We start from the raw sequence: 23,581 nt of genomic DNA, 5'->3' as shown, positions 1-23,581 counted from the left end.
TAATAATGATAATAATAATAATAAAGTTCAAAGCAATAGTGTCAGATACCTGACTTACATAAGGAGACTATAGAGGGGTAATTCAAGTTTAAATGAGGTTATGCAGCTTATTTTCTACCCACAGTAGTACTTAAACGTATTCCTGAGAACATGCCTAGATATGTTTTACACTGCTTTCTTATTTAAAGGAATTTTATAGCATTACAGCATTGTTACCCCAAAGATAATATTTAGGTCCCTATTTTCTCAAATGTGTGTGTATACTTACATGCATAGACATAGGCAGGCATTCTTACAAACCACTTTTAATTCAGGTAATGAAATTAATTCCACACATGAGCACATTACATAAATCCAAGTATGATAGAAATTATTATTATCTTCACAGGCAAGAATTTTACCTGCACATTAAAGTTGTAGCAATTCTCAAATTAAAAAGAAAAGATGTGGAACAGAGATTAGAAATCCAATTAATATTCTCATTTTCTCTTTCTCCTTTGTGCAATCCATGCTACATTTATCATGTTTTAATTTATGGGAAAGGTAATCCATATAAATGAATAGGTACTCACATGAGATGGAGCACAGAAAAATATATACTATGCTTTATTCCTACGTTATGTAGTAAATAAATTCTTTGTCCTTTGAGAGAAACTTATTCAAATTTGTATGCTAACGCTCTTCCTCCACTAATAATGCAAGAGACTGCTACAGTATTTTCCTCTTTACCAACTTGCAAGTCTGCATATATAAGAAACAATGATTTGGCCTAGGATATAAATAGCTGAAATAAATTTCTCATTTTCTCATTTTTTTCTTGATGAAAATATTTAAATGCAAGCTGCATTATGACCTTCAAATAACTTAATACCAGCACTAGAAGTGCTATTCAATATCTGAATACAAGTAAATGCTAAAGAGTGTCAGCATTTTGTTTCAACTGCCAGTAGCTTTTTTATATTCAGTCCAATAATTACTGTTAACTTCTTATTCAAAAGGAATTGGAAAGAGTAAATGGAGTAGACAATTGCTTAAGAAGTTTCTCTTAATTCAAAACAGGAGCTAGAGGGCATAAGAGAATTCCATGAATAATGATAATATAATGACAAGGAGCTGAAAATATTTTACAAAAATATGTATCTCACTAAGTACTCAGGGCATCTCTATTCTTACTTTGTTATTTTTGCAGTTACAAGTGTGTTCACACAGTATCATAATTAGTTATATAAATATATTCTTTATATTTCTCACAGTTAGGGATTGTTACATCCACTTTTTCTTCTTAAAAAGGCTAAGCCTGTATTGGATAAATAACAGATATGCTGGCTGGTTGAGTGAGTGATTCGTTCGTTTAATGGGAACTGGGACTGGGAAAGTTAGTGACCTGCTCAAGATACAAAAGAAAACATAAAGCCCAGTCTTGAACCTGATATGGTTTCATTTTAAAGATTTTTCCTCCTACTTGAAAAAATCTTTCTCCAATTAACTTTTCATTCCCCCATTTGTTTTGCAAATAATGCAATAGAGTCATGCCCCCAAGTCACTAATGATGATCATAGTCACATCCTTTATTTTTTTCCTACTTCCAAGAAAGCTTAGAGGGATGGTATGCCTTAGTGAGCCAAAATATGAGGGCAAGGAAATACAATTCCAGTACTGTTTATAAAGAACAATAAAAAATATACGCATTTATGCATCTGCTTAATGTTTGTATACTTGCTTTTTTATCTTTATGAGGTATTATATATTCTTTGATCAGTTTGACAGCTCCCATTAGTAAAAATAAATTAAAATATTTAAGTGCTTAAGGTACAATCAACTTATTCAAGTGTAAGTTTCTCAAAGAGTCCTTTTCTCATGACTCAATTCTTTTCTACCTCTTACCATTCCAAGCTTTTTCATTTGTTCTAAGTTCCAAGAAGCAGAAATTTGGCCTTATTCACTGCTATATTCCCAGTACACAGAACACTACTAAGTATATACTAGCATATTAAGTGCTGAAAATAATGTATTTAATATATCTTAAAAAGTTTTTTGTTTAGCTTGGTAACTCTCTTTCTCTCTTTAAATATTAACATAGAAATAGGTTATAAACCAACAAAAATGACATCTATTTATGTTCTGAAAACAGAAATATTTAAGACCTTCTTATACAATCCAAGTTACACCAATTTACAAAATCCTAGGCCACTAATTGATAAGAAACATGCTAACAAATCTTAATGCTGAGCTATCAAGTTATAAAGTCAATATTCAGTTTTCTCAATGTTCTGAATTGGAATTGTAGAATGTATCATGTTGGAATATGGGGAATGGGCAAAGGAGGAAGCAGGTTGGTTACAGCTCCCTGGAATTTTATTTATACATATACAGTGTATGGCCTAAAAAGAATTCAGAAATAAAAGATCTTCACGAAGGTAAGTAATTTAGTAAAGATTTTAATTTCACTTAAAACATACAAGTACCACATTTGTTTTGTGGTTTCTTCCATTATACATCCCCCAGGTAATTTAGGATTATATAGAAACGTGTTACATATTAACACATTATATTTGTTAAGTAAATTAATATAAATATTTAAACATCCGTAAGTAAGGGTGGAAATTACTTAACTCTAACTTGTCCTGATGATTCATTAAAATTGCCTCTAAGAAAAAATATTTTTATCTACACTCTTATTCATGAAAAACTAGAATTTATACTTAGATTTTTTTTCCTTTAAATATACCTTTCAATATTTGTAGATTGATACTAAGGCCAAACACAACATTAAACTGTGGAAAATTTTCTGAATTCTGTAAAAATAATCAGAAGGTATACTGCAGTAAAATATGTTTACACACGTGTATTTGCATAAATTTGTTTTTTGGGTGGTTCACACATTTTCTGTGTATCAATTCAAGTTTTCCTTACTGAAATAAGTTATGCTTTTTAAAATAACTAATTATTTGCAGATTCCATTTTTTACATCTTTATATAATAAAATTTATCTCAGACATCACTGGGGATGGCTCAAGGTCTACATATCTTAAGGTCTACATATCTACTTATCTAAAATAAGTTAGACACAACTGTCCAAACACTGTCCTGTACCTGATTAATAACAAAGTTACCAAATATTTTTATAGATAATATGGGTACTAATGTATTACTATATCTTTTAAATGTCAGTTTGATATTTGATTCATGGTTAAGTTCTTCCACCTTAGTTGTTCCCAGGCAGTCATATAACAGAGTCACAAAGTTATAGAGGAAAAAGCAAACCAAAACAAACAAACAAAAAAAGTAATATAGGCATTGGTTATTTTTATGCTAGAATAAGAGAGCATTTACTTTCTCAAAGCTAAGTGTGTGGAACCTTCTATCTGGCAAGAAGATATAGTCATGTGACACATAACAGCATTGTGGTGAATGATGGACTACATATGCAAAGCATTCCCATCAAATAACAATAAATCTAAAAATTCCTGTTTCCTAGGAATCTTGATATCAGATTCTTATCCAGCATAGGCCTAGGCTAACGTGTATGTCTTCATGTCTTAGTTTTTAACAAAGTAAGTTTAAAAAGTAAAACAAGTCAAAAAAAAATTGACATAAGTTTATAGAATAAAGATTTAAAGTAAGAAAATGTTTTTGTATAGCTGTATAATATTTTTCAGTTTTTAAGCTAAGTGTTAATACAAAAGAGTTTAAAAGCTAAAAAATTGAGTTTATAAAGTAAAAAAGTTGCCATGAGCTATAAATTTATTATTGAAGATAGAAAAATTTATTTTAGAAATTTTGTGTCGCCTGAGTGTACAGATTTTATAAATCTACTGTAGTGTATAGTAACATCCTAGGCTCTCACATTTACTCCGCACTGGCCAAATGATTGACCAGAGAAACGTTTAGCCTTACAAGTTCTGTTCCTGGTAAATGCCCCATACAAGTATATTATTTTTTAATCTGTTATACCATATTTTAACTGTACCTTTTTATGTTTAGATATATTTAGATACACAAATGCTTACTACGGTGTTAAATTGTCTAGCTCATCAGTATAGTAACACACTGTACAGCTTTATAAGCTGTCCTTGGGTGTGTAGTAGGCTATAGTACAGGGGTCTGTGTAAGTACTCCCACGATGACAAAATCACCTACAGACATTTTTCAATATTTTAGAACATATCCCCATTGTTAAGTGACGCCTAACTACAATCTATTAAAAAAAAGTTGTTTGTTCTATATTTGGCAAGATAAAGCAAGGAAAGACCAAAAACCAACTCATGAAGAAAAACCCGTTAGGCCTGGGTATTCTGCGGGGCCTCTGCGATAAGCGAAAATAGTTTGTATTTCTCAGCACATGCATCCATAATAAATTCCTTCTTATCATAGGTACTCACAACTACGCAGTTCTAGAATCCATATAATCTGAGATGAAATCTGAAATATGGGGATTACCAATATGCAGGATGATATAACACGTGTGGACTTACCCTTCTAACCTTACGTCCGGCAGGCTTCTGTTAAGGGCAATCAAATCACTGGCCATAAGGTTAAATTGATTGATTTTAAACAGCTCTTTCATTTTCTCCTGGTCATCTTTAGGAATCAACACAGCCTTTCCCATTTCTCCTGGCCCTTCTTGGTTTCTCGAAATAACAGCTGTGAGACATACACAGATACACACATACACACAAACAAATAATGAACTCAATAAATTAAATTATGCATTAGGTTACATTCCAAAATGTATTATTTACACACTAGCTTTAACAATATAATCATCAAGACTTTAATGGTTACAAACCACACACTACAATAAATAAAAATCCATTTTGATTCATTAGCTCAATTCTGCATGTTCTCCTTCTAATAAAGTCATATTATGTGATCTGACTAATTGTTGACTTCATAATTAAATAATGTAAAACTTCAAATCTTAAACCTTCTTAATCATATTTTAATATTCTTATTAGAGAGAGCTGAAGTTGATCACTAGGCAGGTCAAATTTTGCAAAATAAAAAGAACTTTTAAAAAATATAACAAGATTCACTTATTTTCGTATCTAATTAAACATTTCAGTATTTCACATATGTACCATCATTTCATCTTTATAAATGCAAGAAAGATTGAAATCCTTTCTCCTCATAGAAATTCAATTGCTTTGTTAAGACACTTTGAACTGTGTCAAAACAAGTTTCATAGTGGTGATTTATAATTTCAAATGTTAAACTGCTTTTTGATACTACATGCTTCATAATTGGAACGTCACAACAATGTTCTGGGCTTGGCTGTTCAGTAAGAGAATGCAGGATTCAATGTACAGGCTAATGTATACATCCAATTCTCTCTATCACTACACTAAACTCCTTTCTATCTCAAAAGTATGTTTCTTATTTGTTTATTTTTCTTTATTAAATCATAATTGTGTAAATTAATGCATTCATGGGATACAGTGTCCTGATTTGATATGCAAAGTGGAATGCTTACATCAAACTGATTAACATAACCATCACCTCACTTACTTATTTGTTGTGATAAGACATTTATACTCTACTCCTAATAGTTTTGAAATGTATCATTGCATTGTGCACATTGAGTGATGTTTTAATGTGTGTGTGAGTGTAGTTGAGTGTCCACACACACATATCTGTATGCATGTTAACATGTAATAATAAACTAAGGTTCTAGTTGACCTTGAAGCACCTTTAACTTACTCTTCACAATGATACTAAATTAGGTTAAAGTGAAAGGACTGCGTTTCTGTTCCTGACTCTGTCAATGTTTTGCTATATTATATTAATATTTCTTAACACATTAATCTTACTGAATTTAATTTCCACATAAATTAAAGTTCTAATATTTGAGAAGTAGCTTCATGAAGTAGCAATGAAAATAATTTTATGGTTGGGGGTCAACACAACATGAGAAACTGTATTAAAGTGTCGTGGCATTAGGAAGGTGGAGAACTGCTGGCCTACACTGAAATGTTGTAAAAAAAAAATTAAAGGCTATACTGCACATGAAAATAATTTAGATGTTATAATAGCCATAACATTTCACAAATATACAAATTCCAAAATAATATAAAAATATGGTAAAAACTACATTATACAGCACATAAAGCAAACTTTCCTCTGACTTGGTCTCCACAGTTATAAAATATCAGGACTGGTATTATTAGCACCAATATCCAATTGATCATTCAGTTCTCTATGAAAGGTTATCCTTACTTTGTCATGACATGAGGCAGAGCATAAAAGAGAATACCTAAGGATTTTACCTATAGATGTCTGGAAAGTAATTAGCCTTCAAATCCTCTTGTATATGTAAAATAGTAAACATTTGGAAAATTTCATATGGAAAAGATATATGTATTGAACTTCAAACTATTTAAAAGTTGCCATCTAAAGAGTGTTTATGAAAATTATCATTCACTTTAAGTAACAAAAATAGAAATGATGGAAGAAATATTATGAGAGAGCACATTTTGCTCATTTTATGAAATACATTTCTAATAGTAATAATTTACCTCAGGAGTTACTAATCTTAATGTCCCTAGAATCAGATGAAGTTGCTGGAGTCGCCTTTAGGCCAATTTGTGCTCGTGGTAAGAGAATTTCATTTAAGGCAACTTCCATTTCTAGTATTTTAAAACAAAATGTTACATGAATTTCTGTGGTTCCTTCAGGAGGATTTTTTATTCTGAAGAGCATAATCAGGCTATAATAACTCCTATGGGCCATCGATATTCAATTTAGATTTTTTATTAAATATTCTATACTGTCTTTAATGGCATTTAAATCAATGATTTCTTTTTTTATTATATAATTTTTTACCTTGTTAAAACATTAAAATATGGTTAAGAAAGTGATTTCCCATTCACCCATGTAAAGGTATGATTACTTTCACTCTCTTAAATTCTGTGGATAGCCTGAGATTTAAAATGACATAGCGAGATTAATAGGAGAAAGGCATACAAATTTATTTTAAAGTGTACACAGAAATCTTCAGAAGGAAATTGAAGACTGAAGAAAATATTAGGCCCCAAAGCTTATAAACTTTTTTATATAAGAATGATAAATTATGGAGATGCGATTAGACAAAAGGGCCGGCACGGGGGAGTAAACTGTGGCACAGTGAGTGGAAAACAGTTAGGGAAAGTCCTGGGAGGTAAGGATTATTTTAGTACGGTTGTTTTTGTCAGGTTCATTCCAGCCTTGACTCCCAGTTTCTGGTGATAAAAATGTTTTTTCTTCCTGACATAGTGGAGGAGAGCACCTTACTCATGGGAAACTTTATGATAGTCTTTAGAAAAGGGGAAGTTAGAAAAAGCTTCTGCAGCTCAAAATAATCCATATGCCAATATGGCAGTATTTTGGAGTAGCATGTTCTAAACTTCTTCACCTTATATAAACTCTGACCAAAAGAAAGAAAATCAGTTGCAGAGGGCTCGGCACCCTGTAGCTCAGTGGCTAGGGCGTCAGCCACATACACCCGAGCTAATGGGTTCAAATCCAGCCCGGGCCTACCAAACAACAATGACAACTACAGCCAAAAAATAGCCAGGCATTGTGGCAGGCACCTGTAGTAGCAGCTACTCAGGAGGCTGAAGCAAAAGAATCACTTAAGCCCAAGAGTTTGAGGTTGCTGTGAGCTGTGATGGGTACTCTACCATGGGCAACAAGTGAGACTCTGTCTCAAAAAAAAAAAAAAAAAAAAAAAAATTCGGTGGTGGAGAAAGGCACCACAGCAATATAATGTTTCCAAGATTAGGAGAAAGATACAATTAAAATTTTACTCTGTGGGAAAGACATGGGTTCAATGGTAACATCTTAGACATGAAAATCAAATTACAACACAAAGAAGTATTTAGCATTTGTAATATTTCAAAGATGTAACAATTTCCTTTTAGGATTATACAAATTATAGTTTTGTCAATGGTAGTGTATCATCCTTTAGTTTTAATTTCAATAAAATTAAAATGGTCATAAGTAGTATCCTTATCCCTAGAACTAGTTGCAAGCACATGTAGGCTAATGCCTTAATCATTCTCAGTTTCTTAGTGAAGAATAGATAACGGCTAATACCTTATCAGGTAAATTGTCTCCTCTGTAGAGTTGAATACATTCTTCTACAATATCCTCTCAGAAATGTATAGTTGACATTTAAGATTTTTTTTTTTTCTATTTATGGTCAGACCTGATAGTGTTCTTCATTTTGCTCAAGCAAAAAGAATACTAAGTGATTATAGTAAGGAACTAGCCTTTTTCCCTTTCTGGCTTTTACCTGGAAGAAGACATCTTGCTAAAAGAAAACGCTTTTTCATTCCTTCAAATAGCATAATGAGAACTGGGTAAGAATAAAGTAATTGAGTTATGTGGTTTATCTTTGATCTGTAGTACTTTAAAGAGCAACTCCAATTTTTTCTCACCCATTGATTTCTTTTCTCTACATAGAAAAAAAAAGGCTACATACACCCACAAAATATCATGTTTCCCCACAGCTAAATAATAAAAAAAAAAATCAAAAAGAGTTGCCATCTAAATACACTACGCTTCTTCTCAACTCTAATAGGCAAATGTAATACACAAGGCAACTAAATCTCCATAATGGTCTCTATTGTGTTGATCTGAATATGAATGGAAATGTTCTAATTCCAAAGCTGGTTCAGACCTAAAAGAGAGATTAATATATTATGCTATAAACTATTTCCTCCTAATTATATGGTGGAATCATTACAAAGATAATTAATTTGATTCTGAATGTCATTATAAAGCTTGTAGAAATATGATTAAAGCAGAATCATTTCACAAATATATTTCATTTTAAGTAGTGCTTGCTTAAAAGATTTAAAAAATATTTATTATAATCCTTGAATTCCCATTTATAAAGTGGATGATTACCAAATAATAAGCAAACCAACTCAACACTCTACTAAAAAAACCCTGCATAATTAATTGCATTATTTGCTTATATACATTGCATTATTAATATTTTCTTATATGCAGAATTGCCCTTTTAATAATGAGCATTGCATGTTTGAAGAAAGAAAATTGGGCCATCCTGTAATTGGAAAAATGCTTGTGGTGAATAAGAAACTCAAGTTGATTTTGAAGTAATGATTTTATTCTGCTGAAGGACATAGCAATATATGATCATAGGGGTAAAGTTGTTAACATTGAATCCCAAATCTAAATATTTTCCCATGTAAAACGCTTTTCAAATTATCTTCTGATCCTCAGATTGACACAGTTGTTAATTGTTAGCATTTAGTATCTTTCCTTTCATTGACCTTGCAGATCTTCTCTCACTTCTGTCACTTCCAATTGACTGTTGCATATAAATTAGACTTGACTTTAAGTCTCTCTCATCTTTGAATATTCATACTCTGTTACCAATAAATCAGCTTCTCTCAAGGCAGGGTATTTTTGTCTTGTCAACTGCAAATATGTTTGTAGTGAAGTCAGAAGATGCGGAAATCATCTCAGCTCTTACACCACCCCTCTACCATCAAAATCACTGTAGCCTCCGCTTTGCATTCTCCAGACTATTCTCTTTCACCAAAGGCCCTGAGTTTATCAAGGTAATTTACTTTATCATTTTATTTTGTTAAAGAGGCAAAATCTCACCATGTTGCCCAGGCTGGCGGGCAATGACTACTTACAAATACAAACATATGCACAACAGCCTCAAACTCCTGGGCTCAAGCAATCCTCCCATCTCAGTCTCCAGAGTAGGGGGAATCACAGGTGAGTACCACCAGGCACGGGTCAAGATTAATTCCTGACAAATTCAGTATACACTTGTTTGGTCCCATTTTTCTTAGATAACAATAATGGATTATAAATGCCAATGCTACATTCAACTTACAAGTTAAATAACTAATTTAACTCTGTTTAATCTGTGAACAAATAGCAATTAATTTACTATCCCTTTGAAAAGGGACTATGTACAAGTTTTATAAATCTGAAACATGTTACAATATGAGTTTTTTTTTCATTTTTTATCATTGCCATATGTAGTGTCCTCATTTTTGTCCATTACATTTAAGTAACAAGAGTTTTATGGAGTTTTTGTATTTTTATGAAGAAAACTGTGAATAGCAAGTCCCTACTGGATTAAGTCCAGCAGACATTAGCTACTATTTCCTAGGAGGCTGTCACCTATGAGATCATAAGTTAAGTGCTGTTTTCATCAGCTAGCTAACTGGGAGATAATTCACAAAACCAAGGGAATGACGTTAACTTTCATTTATTTTTAAACCACAAATACATTCTTTGAGGTTTTTTTTTTTGTCTATTTGTTTGCATTTTAAGGCTAGCATAGAAAAAAGTTAATTGAGGAAGATAGAGATAGGTTTACAGGTTAAGAGCAAGATTTAGGCTTACAGAGCAAGATATGTTTGCCATAGATATTGCCAGGGCAAGTAGGCAAAGAGGCCCAAATACATACTATGTCTGATAAAAATAATGTATGTTCATTTAATAAAAAGCAAAAGAATAAAGGAAAAGGAAGAAAAAGAAAGAAGGAAAACTAAAGAACGGTAGCTACTATAAAAAATAGCAAAACATCAGTAAAACTATGGCTGAATAGTCAGTAGTAATTGACACACAAACACGTGTATATATTTGAAAACAATCCTTCACACATGCTGCGTTTTATCATTTTATTTATTAATGTGGTGCATGCTTTTCTATCATTTAAGAAGCAATTGTTCAAACCTCCCCAAATAAACAAGTGAATCCATACCTACTTCTTTTTTTATTTTTTTTTGTCTCATCATCTGTTTTATTTCCCTTACAGCAGTGGCTCTCAACCTGTGGGTCGCAACCCACAGGATCTGTATTTTTTTTTTTTTTTAATTGTTGTGGATTCATTGAGGGTACAATAAGCCAGGTTACACTGATTGCAATTGTTAGGTAAAGTCCCTCTTGCAATCATGTCTTGCCCCCATAAAGTGTGACACACACCAAGGCCCCACCCACCTCCCTCCTTCCCTCTTTCTGTTCCCCCCCCATAACCATAATTGTCATTAATTGTCCTCATATCAAAATTAAGTACATAGGATTCATGCTTCTCCATTCTTGTGATGCTTTACTAAGAATAATGTCTTCCACGTCCATCCAGGTTAATAGGAGGGATGTAAAGTCTCCATTTTTTTTAATGGCTGCATAGTATTCCATGGTATACATATACCACAGCTTGTTAATCCATTCCTGGGTTGGTGGGCATTTAGGCTGTTTCCACATTTTGGCGATTGTAAATTGAGCTGCAATAAACAGTCTAGTACAAGTGTCCTTATGATAAAAGGATTTCTTTCCTTCTGGGTAGATGCCCAGTAATGGGATTGCAGGATCAGATGGGAGGTCTAGCTTGAGTGCTTTGAGGTTTCTCCATACTTCCTTCCAGAAAGGTTGTACTAGTTTGCAGTCCCACCAGCAGTGTAAAAGTGTTCCCTTCTCTCCACATCCACGCCAGCATCTGCAGTTTGAGATTTTGTGATGTGGGCCATTCTCACTGGGGTTAGATGATATCTCAGGGTTGTTTTGATTTGCATTTCTCTAATATATAGAGATGATGAACATTTTTTCATGTGTTTGTTAGCCATTCGTCTGTCGTCTTTAGAGAAAGTTCTATTCATGTCTCTTGCCCATTGATATAAGGGATTGTTGGCTTTTTTCATGTGGATTAATTTGAGTTCTCATACCTACTTCTAATAGCTAAAAAATAGGCCAAAGCTGGATATATCATTATTTATTTAACCAATTTTTTCCATTGAACATTGATGTTGTTTCACCTCTGGTATAAGCAATGTTACAATTAATGCCCTTTCTATTCCTACTTCTTTGCAACTTGGTTTGAAAATGTGGAGGAACAAGTGGAGGAAATTTCGTGGGGAATTGCAGATTAACAGGCCATGTGAGGATTACTCCTCTTTCTCCTCTTCAACTTTCTGTATGATGTTTCTTTTGCCAGGAAGTTACTTCCCTCTATGATCAATCAACTAATCCCTGTTAACCTGTGAAGACCAATTTCAACTTTTAAATAAGGTAATAACGCTCTCCTTTATGATTTGTATAGGTCTTTTGCTTTATTCCATTACACCTTTCATAGCATTACATTACTACTATGTGTATAATTACAGCAGAGTCTAACTATTGAACTAACCTATTTTCTCTTCCTCCTGGACAAAATTCTAAGCAAAAGCTAAGCAAAATTCTCCTACATACTAAGGTGTGGTCCTTAAATGGGGATAGTAACATGAGGTGCCAATCCCAGGCCTGGCTCATAAAAACTTATGTGTGACTCTCCAGACACTTTCCCACTGTAGTAACTTTAGAAGGGATGTGTCCAAAACAATAGTCATCCCTCAAAGGTAGTAAACTAGGTATCTGAATCATCAGCTCTGCTCCTCAGAAGTATTCACTATATAATTTAGATGAGAAAATAAAAAAAAAACAACTCTGTTTTGCTAACCTGATAGTGTTTTTATTAATGTACTTCATTTCTCCCCTTTTTTGTGTGTGTACATGTTTATTCCCCTTTTAGGCCATGAACCTCACTAAGGCATCCTTCCTCAACTTTAACTCAATTTAGTACCTGGCACTGTTTATTCAGTCAATGAATAAATTGAAAAAAAGTGCAAGGAAGTTTGGAAATAATCTAGCTCCACTATCAATAGACTGATGAAAAGAGTAATTAAAAAATATAGGTTTTCAAAATTGGTTTTCCCTGTCTCAAAAATGCATAAAATTTTCCATTTGATACTGAAAAATAATAAAACCTTTACTTCATATTTTTATATTAAAAATTTATCTTCCTTACTATATAGTATTTTTGTTGAAATGAATACATGCACATGCATTATTAATGTGTTTATAATATATGTATATAATATATTAGTATAAATGGTATTATGATGTATGTATACAATACTATATATATGTGTGTGTATATATGTAATAATTATATTGTATTCATATATCTATATGCAAGCTCAAACATCTTGGGACCTGGTAGCAGGTCACAAAGAAAATGTGTGGAGAGTATGATCTTAGAAATTTAATTATTTCATAAATAAGATCCTAAAAAGACAGTTATAGAAACTATCACTTAATATGGGAATAAATATTAACCCATTTGAAAGCATCAATAGTCATTTTTAACAAAAATATGTTTGTATAAATATTGCCCACTATTACCCACATAGTCGTACCATATACCACACCTTTCTATGCGAATCTATACAAGAAATTAAATCATAGCTTATAAATTATGACTCAAGAATCCCTTTTAAAAAAATGCATTCTAGGAAATAAATATGGATATTCCCAAAGACTTTCCTGCATAGTTAATTAAAACAGCTTACATATGCAGGTGTGTTTGTACGTGCATGATAATATAAATGCATATACTATCTCCCACATATGTCTTCCTATATAGTAACTACTACAAAAATTGTGGTAGTAGTTATATCCATACAAGAAAACTGGGAGTAATTAAAAGTACACTATAGAAGTATGTTTAATGATGTGGAAGATGTTAATGTTATGCTAAATAAAAAAGGGGGAGTTATAAAAGAATGTTATGAAATAAGCCTATTTTTGCAAAAAGAAAAAATTAATGAGGTATACACATATATTGCCAATAAAAATTAGCAGTGTTTTGTTGAATTAAATGATTTTTTATATCTTTCTTTTGCATTATGTTCTTTAAGTCAGTTCAACAATACCTGTTAACGTATTAACAATACCCAATAATGTAATCTCAGTTACTTCTTACACAGAATCTGACTTCAGTAAAGATGAATGTAACTTGGCTTTTATAGTATAAAGTAAAGTCAGCAGTTGCTGGAGTATGAAAAAGAAGGGATCAGAGTCTGGTGGAAAGAAAACCTCTTAATGGACATGAGATGAGAAGCTGATAAAAGAGTGCCCATTAAGAATTATGATTTCTTTTAGTAGAAAAGTTCCTCAGAAGACATTCATTACAGTTTACAGATAAGGAAAACATTTATTAGCTAAGCAAGGAAAAGTTTCAAGGTCATTTGATCCTTTGTAGGAAAAAGCACTCTTATATATTAGTATAAATTTTTTACCTTTGGTTTCACAATCATCCTTACAAAATATTCTACAAATCCATTAAGCTCGTACTATTCTTACATAAAGTAAGAGGTTGTTTGGCACATGTTGTAGTCACAAATGTTTCCAGGAAACAATTAGCCCAACTTTCAAAGTGTTCACTAAGGTAATAAAATAATGTTGAAATATGAAATTATTTCCTTCTGCATTAAGCATGAGCTTCCTCTTTAAAAGTATTTAAAAGAACCTCATCTACCAATGACTCTAGTAAAAGCCTTAGTTTCAGCTTTAAATAGGAAATCTCTTCATCCTTCTCATTTCTGCCTACAATCTTCCCATCCCCAGTCTTGAAATAACCATGAATTCTTTGGAAATAAGAGCACCGGTTTTGGCTGCAGGATCCTCTGAGAAGTCCTTTAGAATAGTGCATTTCAAATGGAGTAGGGGCCATTTTAAAGAAGCCCGTATATGAAACACAGTATACATTGAGAATTGTTCCTAGGATAGACAAGAATAAGCTTTCAGCATATTCATTATATCTTCACAGATATGATTCATCAAATTTGCAAAAATATATCCACTTTTGTCAGAAAGAAAATAACACTGAATTCATTGACTATATATCTGGTTGAGCAAAAGGACATACATATTGAAGATTATTTCCATTTGTAACATTTTATTTATTAGAAAGCCTTATAAAATATGTAATAAACTAAATGCATTAGTTTAGTCATAGAAAAGGTGAGGTTAGTATTACTTGGTAGGTGGTTACAAGTTCTAAGTGGAAGTGAAAAGAATCCTTCATGAAAGCCTACAATTAAAAATTCTCAATAAAATTATACTGGATTAAGTATGAGCAGAGCAATATACCATCTCAAATCCTCTAAAGTATTTTAAATTATAAAATTGAATCTACTGCTGGATTTTGATACTTTGTTGATAGCAGTGATGCTGAATGTCACTTGTCTGGCTCTCCAGACTGACTTGGCACCGTCTGCAGCCGACTCTGTGTCCTGGGGCTGGCAGACCTCTATGTCCACACCAGTCAGGCTTCTTTACACTTTGACACCTGATTAGTAAGGTACTGACAGGTTATCTGGGGATAGGAAACAAATGAGGTTGAAGTATTTCTTTTCATAACTCCCTTTCCTTTCTGTGGGGTTGCTGAGGTCAGCATTCTCAAGCACAGTCGTAATCTCATGGGAAGTGCCTATGACCAGTCAATAAAGGAAGAAATAGTGCAAGCTTAGATTAAATAAGAATCCACCTAATATACTAGCACCTGCTGAAGTTGCTCCCAAGGGTGATCCTGACAGTCATTAAGGAAAGGAAATCCTCCTATCAGACAGAGATAGGGAGGGGAATTTTGACTGAATACTATGTAAAAAGGAGGGACGGTTTGAGGTAGGGACCTAAATTAATTCATGAGCCATAGCTAACAGCTCGGACAGCTGGTGAGGAAATTGCAAGGAACAAGACTAGAAGACACAAGACAAGTATGCTTCGATCGAACAAGGCACGAAAGACCAACATCCATGGCGAATACCAAACAAAGGAATCTCTCAGTAATCCTATGGACAAAATTATCTTTCCTATAGCTGCCAGTCAATCTCTTCTTCAGTTAACCCAGTGTTTTCTCAATGGGAGAGGTATTAAGAAACTAGGATAGCACAGAATAAAGCAAATGCATTTGATCTGAAAATTCAAGTAGATAGCAGCAATCAGACTAACAGGCCACAATGGAAGATCTAATGCCATTTTGTCAATACTCTTGTTACGTACAGGAAGGAAAAAAAGTCATCACCAGTAACTATTACATGTCAATTCTGGGCAATAGTCTTTCTTCCTACAGCTTTGTCTTCATTGTTAATTAGTCGTTAAGCTTAATGCCTGAATCAGCAAATTTAAACAAGGAAAGTTCCTTTTATAAACGGTCATCAGAGTTCAATAGGTTTTATTCAAGTATGATAGCTTAGGGCAAGGTGACCAAGTGATTAGCTGTTCCAATTGCAAAAGAAACATCACAGATAAGGCACCAGGGACCCAAGATTACTCTTGAAGCACTTCAATGGATTTAAGTGATTCTGTGTACCCAACAATGGAGAAAGTTAACAAGAGAAAGCATTTTTAAAGTGAAGTGATAAATTTTGGTGAATCAGGACGCAGGTAGTCTTTAGAGGAACCAAAATTTACAGTAAACATTTTAACCTCTGGAATGCAGGTATTGTACAATCACCAATGCATCTACAAAAGTTCTTAAGCAGTAGTTGCTCCAGAGTAAGAATTAAAAAATGTCCAAGCCAGTTCACAATGACTTTAGATATTAGATGTGCATAGACTCGACAACATGAGCTGCTCACTGTGGTTGGTATGGTAGTGGCCACCCAATGTGCCATTTGAAGATAATATAAAACAATTCTTGTGAAACCATTCTTAACTACCTGTGAGGAGGTAGATTCCATAGAACTCTTTTCATCATTGTGGGGAAAATGTCTTTTTACAGAAAGAAATTGATATCTGGAATCTGTTATATTTCTGTTAGCACCAGCATTTGTAGATTTTCTAAATCTTTAATGGTCCTGGATTTTGGTTTCAGAGCAGGGGAAATAATTTATGGCAAAATAAATGTGACAATAGGCTTATCAAAAAAAAAAAAATACACAGGCAGCATCTGTGGCTCAAAGGAGTAGAGCACCGGCCCCATATGCCGGAAGTGGCAGGTTTCAAACCCAGCCCCTGCAAACAAACAAACAAACAAAAAACGCTAGTTACGCTAGTCTCGTGCCTCAATATCTAAAAGCAGTTGACATAACAGAATAAAATGATCTGCAGACTGTTAGATCACCATTTAAGAAACAAACCTTTGTGGACTTGAGGTGTGTCCCACAAGATGTTGTAACCCTACAACTAATTTCAAACATTCAGTGTTGTTTCTCCTATAGATAGAACGCACAGGATCAGGAGAAAAATGAGAGAGTAGCCTTTCTTACAAAGTGACTTACTGAAGATTTATTTTCCTTGTCTTCATAGTAGAAGGGTCCTAGTTTTTTACAGAAGTGTTTTCACTAGAGTACACAATCATGGCTGTTAAATTGGAAATTGAATCTCCACTGTGGTCATTACAAACCCCACAAATTGTCCAACTCACTAGCAAAGAAAGGAACCCCAGTGCAGGATGAAGTGATTGATGTAATTTATCAATAGGAAATTAGATTGCTGTTACAAATGGGGGTAAACAGAACTATTTTTGGAACTCAGAGGTTTCTCTGGAGCACTGATGGGTGATCAGGGAAGGTAGGGCCACTCAAAGGCTTATACCATGGGATTGTACCACCAAGTAAAGAATACTACACAGATGAGGGGCTGGCAGAGAGTAAATGACATACTGAGTGGATATGGCTACAAGAATTTATAAATTTTCTCTACGATCTCATAATCAGCTATATAGGCGGAGACTATAGCAGCTATATTTTATGTTAATTAAGAATTCCCATCTCTCCCTTTTTCTATATTGCCTTATAAGCTGAACACTCGGGTTTGCTAACATTTTAGATTTAGCTTGGGAACATGGCTAAACTAACATCAGTTTATGAGGATATGATAATTGATGGAATTTTTGTAATGCCTTGCCTTAATGATATATATTTTTCATCTAGCAAAGAATAGACTGCTAACAAAAGCAAAAAGAATTAAAATACTGTAAATTTTCCATTTGCTCCCCTAAATATATTCTCCATGCTTGCTTTTTTATATTATGCCCCAGGAGGTAACTGACATGGATTACACCTGTGGAATTTCTTTTCTGGTTTTAGATTGAGTTCAAAACATAAGAGAAACAAGTAGAAATTTAGATAGGAAAACAAAAATGAAAACAGACCATTTGTTCACTTGGAAACTCCTGGCGGAGAGTCCACAGTTAAATCACTTTAACATTCAAACCATCATTTTCTCCGGATTGAACAACACTTTAACTCTCTAATTACTTTCTCAAAGGTCTTCAACACCTTGCTTTTTGCTCATGTTATTCAATCAATTAAAAAAAGTATGGCTATAAACTTGTAATAATTTATGTTTATTTGTTGAGAATAAACATAGGTATTACTATAAACCAAAACTAGAAAATTTTACAAAGAGCAAAAAAGGAAGAGAAATTAAAATATTTGCTTTGTTCCACTTCAATAAAGCATCTTCCACATTCCTGGGGTGCATACCCTACACTTTGGAAATCACTGAAGTTACAGTGCTGGTAACTTGTACTTCTTCTTGTTTCAAGACACTTTGCTGTCTCACTGCATGAATTGTTATACATATTGTTATTTCATTTTAGTACTCTTGATGCCAAACATAGGATTGGCTTTCTTATTGATTACTCTTCATGCCACAATATCAAGAGAAAGACAAAATTACTGGATAAGATTTCTCAAGGAAAAAATATGTATAATGCTCACATGGCAGGTGTTCTTTGCTGCCTTTACTGATAATCACATTGTGACTTTCCAAAATTTGTTAAAATATTGTATCCATATGTGCAGTCTGGTGTGAGAGGGTGAGTAGGATGTGGGTGGAATACAAAAACTGGAAAGGATACATCAGGATGGTGGGGCATATACAGTGGACTCACGAAAGTACAGTTTCACTGCTGTATTTGAAATATTAATCAAAATGTATTCTTTAAAGTAAGGTTAAAATATTGCTGATCTCCACAATGATAAAAACATCATGAGGTTGATAAAAGTTTGCACAGCATTTCAGAATGACCAGACATAACTCTGAAAAGAAGCTCACAAACTATTTCATCACTAAATTCAGAAATATGAAAGGATACCAATTCTTCAATTTAGTAGTCAAATAATGGACCTAGATTTCTTATTATCTAAATGGGTACTTGATTTTTAAATCAGATATTTTTCAGGAGCTGTAGCAATAAATTCAGGCCATCAAGACAAACTGATGTAAATATGCTGCAAGAAGCACAGTAATATGAAATGGAACATTTTTGTGTGTGAAGAAAATTTCTGGTGGAAGAAAAAAGAGTGTTCTACCAGAACTAACAGATAACCTTGCAATCCCAAATCTAATCACTACCTGCCTCCTACAGTCACTCCTTATGCTTCTGTTAGGGGCATTCCAACATTTTATTGACCATCTGTATAAACCAGCTGCTGATCTGTGTATTTACTCACAGTTATTATAAATCTTATTGCTTATCATTAATTTATACTGAGTTTTGAGTTTTTCATTGCCTCTGTATATTTACTGGTAGTTAACACTAATAAAAAGAACCATAGTACTAATAATATGCTATAATAAAGAATAATTTTATTTAAGAGTCTAAAGAACTAAATGTGCTAACTAAATAATGCAAACATGCCATTAAAATTTCAGAAATTGGTCATATATTACCCCTGCCCTTTTTGAAATATCTAAATATTCCAGGAACTCAACCATTCAAAACACAGAAGGACTAAGTCAACACTCATTTAATAAGCCTTCACTGAGTATACCAAAGAGACATGCTAATTCTAAAATATAAATCCTGTCATAAATATCAACACAATACTCAACTATCAGTGAAGTATATCTTTAAATGGAGACACTCTTAAAAATTATCAGATTTATTTAGAATATTGTCAAGTACAGTAAATCTTGTGTTTCATTATTGAAATCTTGCTTTTATAAGGAATTTTGATCACATCATAAAGTCACATGCATATTGTAGGTGTTTAATCACCTAGAGAAGCCATAGATTATAACAGGAAACCAACATAAAATAACACAGTGCTCTAAGCCTGAGGATAAGCAATAAGCTCTGTCTTCTATTTCTTCATAGTTTTCACTTAAAATTCTAAACATTTATACCTGATTATACATAATAAATATGTCCTATATATGTACATACACACATATGTAGTTTTATAATTCTGCAAACAATTTTACATATATATACCTGATTCATATTATGAAACATTATATATAATAAATATGATATGATATATTTACATGGAATATAAATATAAACTTGCAAAAGCTATTATACACATAGACATTTCAGACATTTAAATAGTAAAGTTTAAAATACTGTTATTGATCTGCTTTTTTCACTTATAATATTTGATGATTTCACCTGCGCTTTTTGTAACTAAATATGGGATGTCTAATTTTCATTGTATACACATTACTTCTTTTAATCCTAAACTACTTAAAACAAAACCTATTGTAGTGTAAATTTAGTTTGCAAGATTCTGCAATTGAATTTGACTTTCAGAGTTACTATAAACCAATTGAGGAACATTTTCCATGAATGTATTTTACCCAGAAGAAAAAAGCAGTACTCAATTCATATTTATCCTCAATTCATATTTCTCTATCCTCTATCCTCTATAATAATATCCTCTATTATCCTCAATTCATATTTCTACAGGAAGAAATAGTAACAGTCACTTTAGGAGCTGCTTGAAAAATTCTTTATATTGTAGGTAACATCATCCAGGGGCATTGATGATTAACGGCTCTTTATTCATACTGATGGGGGAGGAGCAATGATAATATATATCATTGTATTGTTATTTTCAGCTCTTCTACATTTACTCCCTTACATCACTAAAGTAGTTATTTTTCTTTTTATTTTATTGTTCAGAGAGATGAAAAAAAACTTGCGATTTCAAAATAATTTTTTTCAGTGCAGCTGTGAGTATTCTCTTAGAAGCGACCTTTAAGATTATTTCTTGATCAAATTTGGACCATCTTCTATTGGACCATACAACAAAATAGTACTACTATCTCTTACACATTATTTCTTCCTTTTTAGCTCTATTTCCTAACTCTGGCCTCTTTCTCTTATACACTATGCTATTTCATGTACTCTCATACGACATACCAAATGCTTGAGAGTCACCTTGGGGTATTAACATCATGAGCTGCACCTTAAATCCATATTATCCTGCATTCTTCAAAACCCTGACACTTGCACATCTTATAGAATTATAGAATCACATTATCTCAAACTTGGGATATTATTCATTTTCTTCTATAATAACCTTTATTCCAAGTGCCACTAGAAAATTTTCAATGGAAATTGTGTGTCTGTCCAACAAAAACAATAATGAAAGAGGCAATGATTAATGCTGTTCTTGCATGCTAGGTACCCTTCTAAAGATATACATATTAACGCATTTTAGCTATATAAAAATCCTATGGGATGAGCAGTATTTATAAGTATCCCAATCTTATGGCAGAGAACCTACGGAAATAGAAAGGGCTTAAATATCTTCCAACCTTGCCCAGTTAACAAGTGAAGGGCTAATCAAACCCAGACAGCTTACCCTAAGAATTGATTTTGTTTACCGCTCTATTAGTAATACTGTCTAAAATCTCTCTAGAAAGGCTTGTGTAGCATTCATTTTAATGTGGTTACTCTAATTATGTGTTCAGCTTAAAACTCAATTCACACTCTCTTATCAATTTGAAGCTATGGTATTTTAAATCAATTTAATGGCGTCAAATTCTGTTGAATAATTCTCAGAGCACAATATTTCTCCTTTTCTTAATCAATTTAACTTAATCTCATGGTTATTGATTTAAAATGTCTCTCTTTAATATTAAACTGATCATTCTTCGTGTTAAATCAAGGAATTCACATCTGTTAAAAATAATTAAATTTCCCCTACAAGTGAGAGATATATAGTACCAAGAGAATGGTGCACAGACTTTTCTACTCTCTAATTCTATGACTTTTCTAGTTGTGATGAATTATAGGTACTCTATGTATCAAATATTAATATTCATCTTGAAGAAACAAAGTGATTTTTAATAATGTTATACCTATGTCTGTAAGAAATAAAAGTCCCATAAAATATTGGCTTTATGTATATTATCTGTTGTTCGTAGGCCTATAAAAAAGTATAAAAAACAATCTTTACTAAATCATAGTACATAAATGAAATTAAAACATAATGCCACATGTACCCACTTTTTATTCTTGTATATTTCTCCTTGATTTTTTAAATAAATATCCATATAGTAGATACAAAGATCTTCTGTGTAAACCAGACTGCTGTCATCCGAATGATTAAGCAGCTTTTAATATAATGAAAGAGATTCTAGTTATACTCCTCTTCAGACAACAGATTGAAAAATACAAAACACAGATCTGTTAATAATTTTAATGCTAATTTTTGGCCTTCGTGAAGCATTTTTTCAAACTACTTTTACTTAAGATAGTATTTAAATAAAGTAAGATAACACATTTTATGTGCACAGTTCACTAAGTTTTTCAAAACATATATATCCACAAAACAACCACTCAAAGAAAATATCCATCATTGTCAAAAAGTCCCCTTGTGTCCTTTCCACATCAAGCCCACACAAATGCTCAGACCTGCTGATATGCCTTCTGTCCCTACAGTTCAGGTCTGTTCCTTCTTGTGCTTTTATAAATAGAATCATACAGTCTGTGTGTCTGACTCCTTTCCCTCAGCATATTGTTATTTCAGATTCATTTATATTGTTGAGAATTTCAGTACCCATTTCTCTTCAGTAACATCAATGAGTAAAATTGCTAGAGTATTTGGTGAGCATATTTTTAACTTTTTTTTTAAATTAAATCATATCTGTGTATATTACTGCATTTATGGGGTACAATGTGCTGGTTTTATATACAATTTGAAATACTTACAACAAAACTGCAAACCTAAGTCACATTCCCACCAGTATTGTGTGAGAGTTCCAGTTGCTCCACATCCTTGTATATGTTGTCATTTATTCTAATTTTGTGCATTTCAGTGACTATATAGTGAAATCCCTCCTCTAGCTATTTTTAAAGGGTAGAATATACTTTAATAGTTTTCTATTGATCTGATAAGTTGTAATTATTTACATAAATAGTATGTATGTCTATATTTGTCATTTTGATCCTTACCTTGCAAATATCTGAGGATGACCCTACACTGAAGCATAATAGGGACATTGACAGGGAATCAATTACTAATACTTCAGTAGTTGTACAAAGAACCTTGTAGAGATATTATGTTCACGTGAAAAAATTGCTTTCTCTATACTAACTACCTTATTTTGCTTCTGCTCAAATAAATTCTTCTAAAATTTCTTATAGTAAAGTTTTGCTAGCAATAATTCCCTCCATTTTTGCTTGTTTGGGGGTATCTTAATATTTCCTTTACTTTTGAAGGATAATTTCATTAGACATAAAATTATACATTCTTTCCTTTCGATACTTGAATGTTTTTGTATCACCCTCCTCTTGTTTGTACAGTGTCTGAAGGGAAGTCTGTTGTATTTCTTACCCTCCTTCCTCTCTAGGTGAGGCTCCCTTTTCATCACCCTGCTCTGCTGACTGCATGGTTTCTATTCTTTGATTTTCTGAAGTTTGAATATGAAATGCTTCGGTGTGTATTTTTGATACTTATTGTGTTAGTGTTCTTTGAAATACTTGAATTAGATATTTAAAAATACTACAACAAGATCACATTTATCAAGTTTATAAATTAGTTGAAATGGA

General features: G+C 32.7%; 1 protein-coding gene across 1 annotated transcript in view; it reads right to left on the bottom strand.

Annotated features, from left to right (window-relative positions):
• GALNT13 (polypeptide N-acetylgalactosaminyltransferase 13) overlaps positions 1-23,581 on the bottom strand; it is a 558,341-nt gene that overhangs the window by 316,573 nt on the left and 218,187 nt on the right. Inside the window, exon 4 of the mRNA XM_053598099.1 lies at positions 4,476-4,644. Coding sequence (XP_053454074.1) covers positions 4,476-4,644 — 169 coding nt within the window. The remainder of the gene's footprint in view (positions 1-4,475; positions 4,645-23,581) is intronic.

This window comes from Nycticebus coucang, chromosome 7, assembly GCF_027406575.1.
Source record: "Nycticebus coucang isolate mNycCou1 chromosome 7, mNycCou1.pri, whole genome shotgun sequence".
Classification (NCBI taxonomy): domain Eukaryota; kingdom Metazoa; phylum Chordata; class Mammalia; order Primates; family Lorisidae; genus Nycticebus; species Nycticebus coucang.
This window is presented reverse-complemented; position numbering and strand designations above follow the sequence as displayed.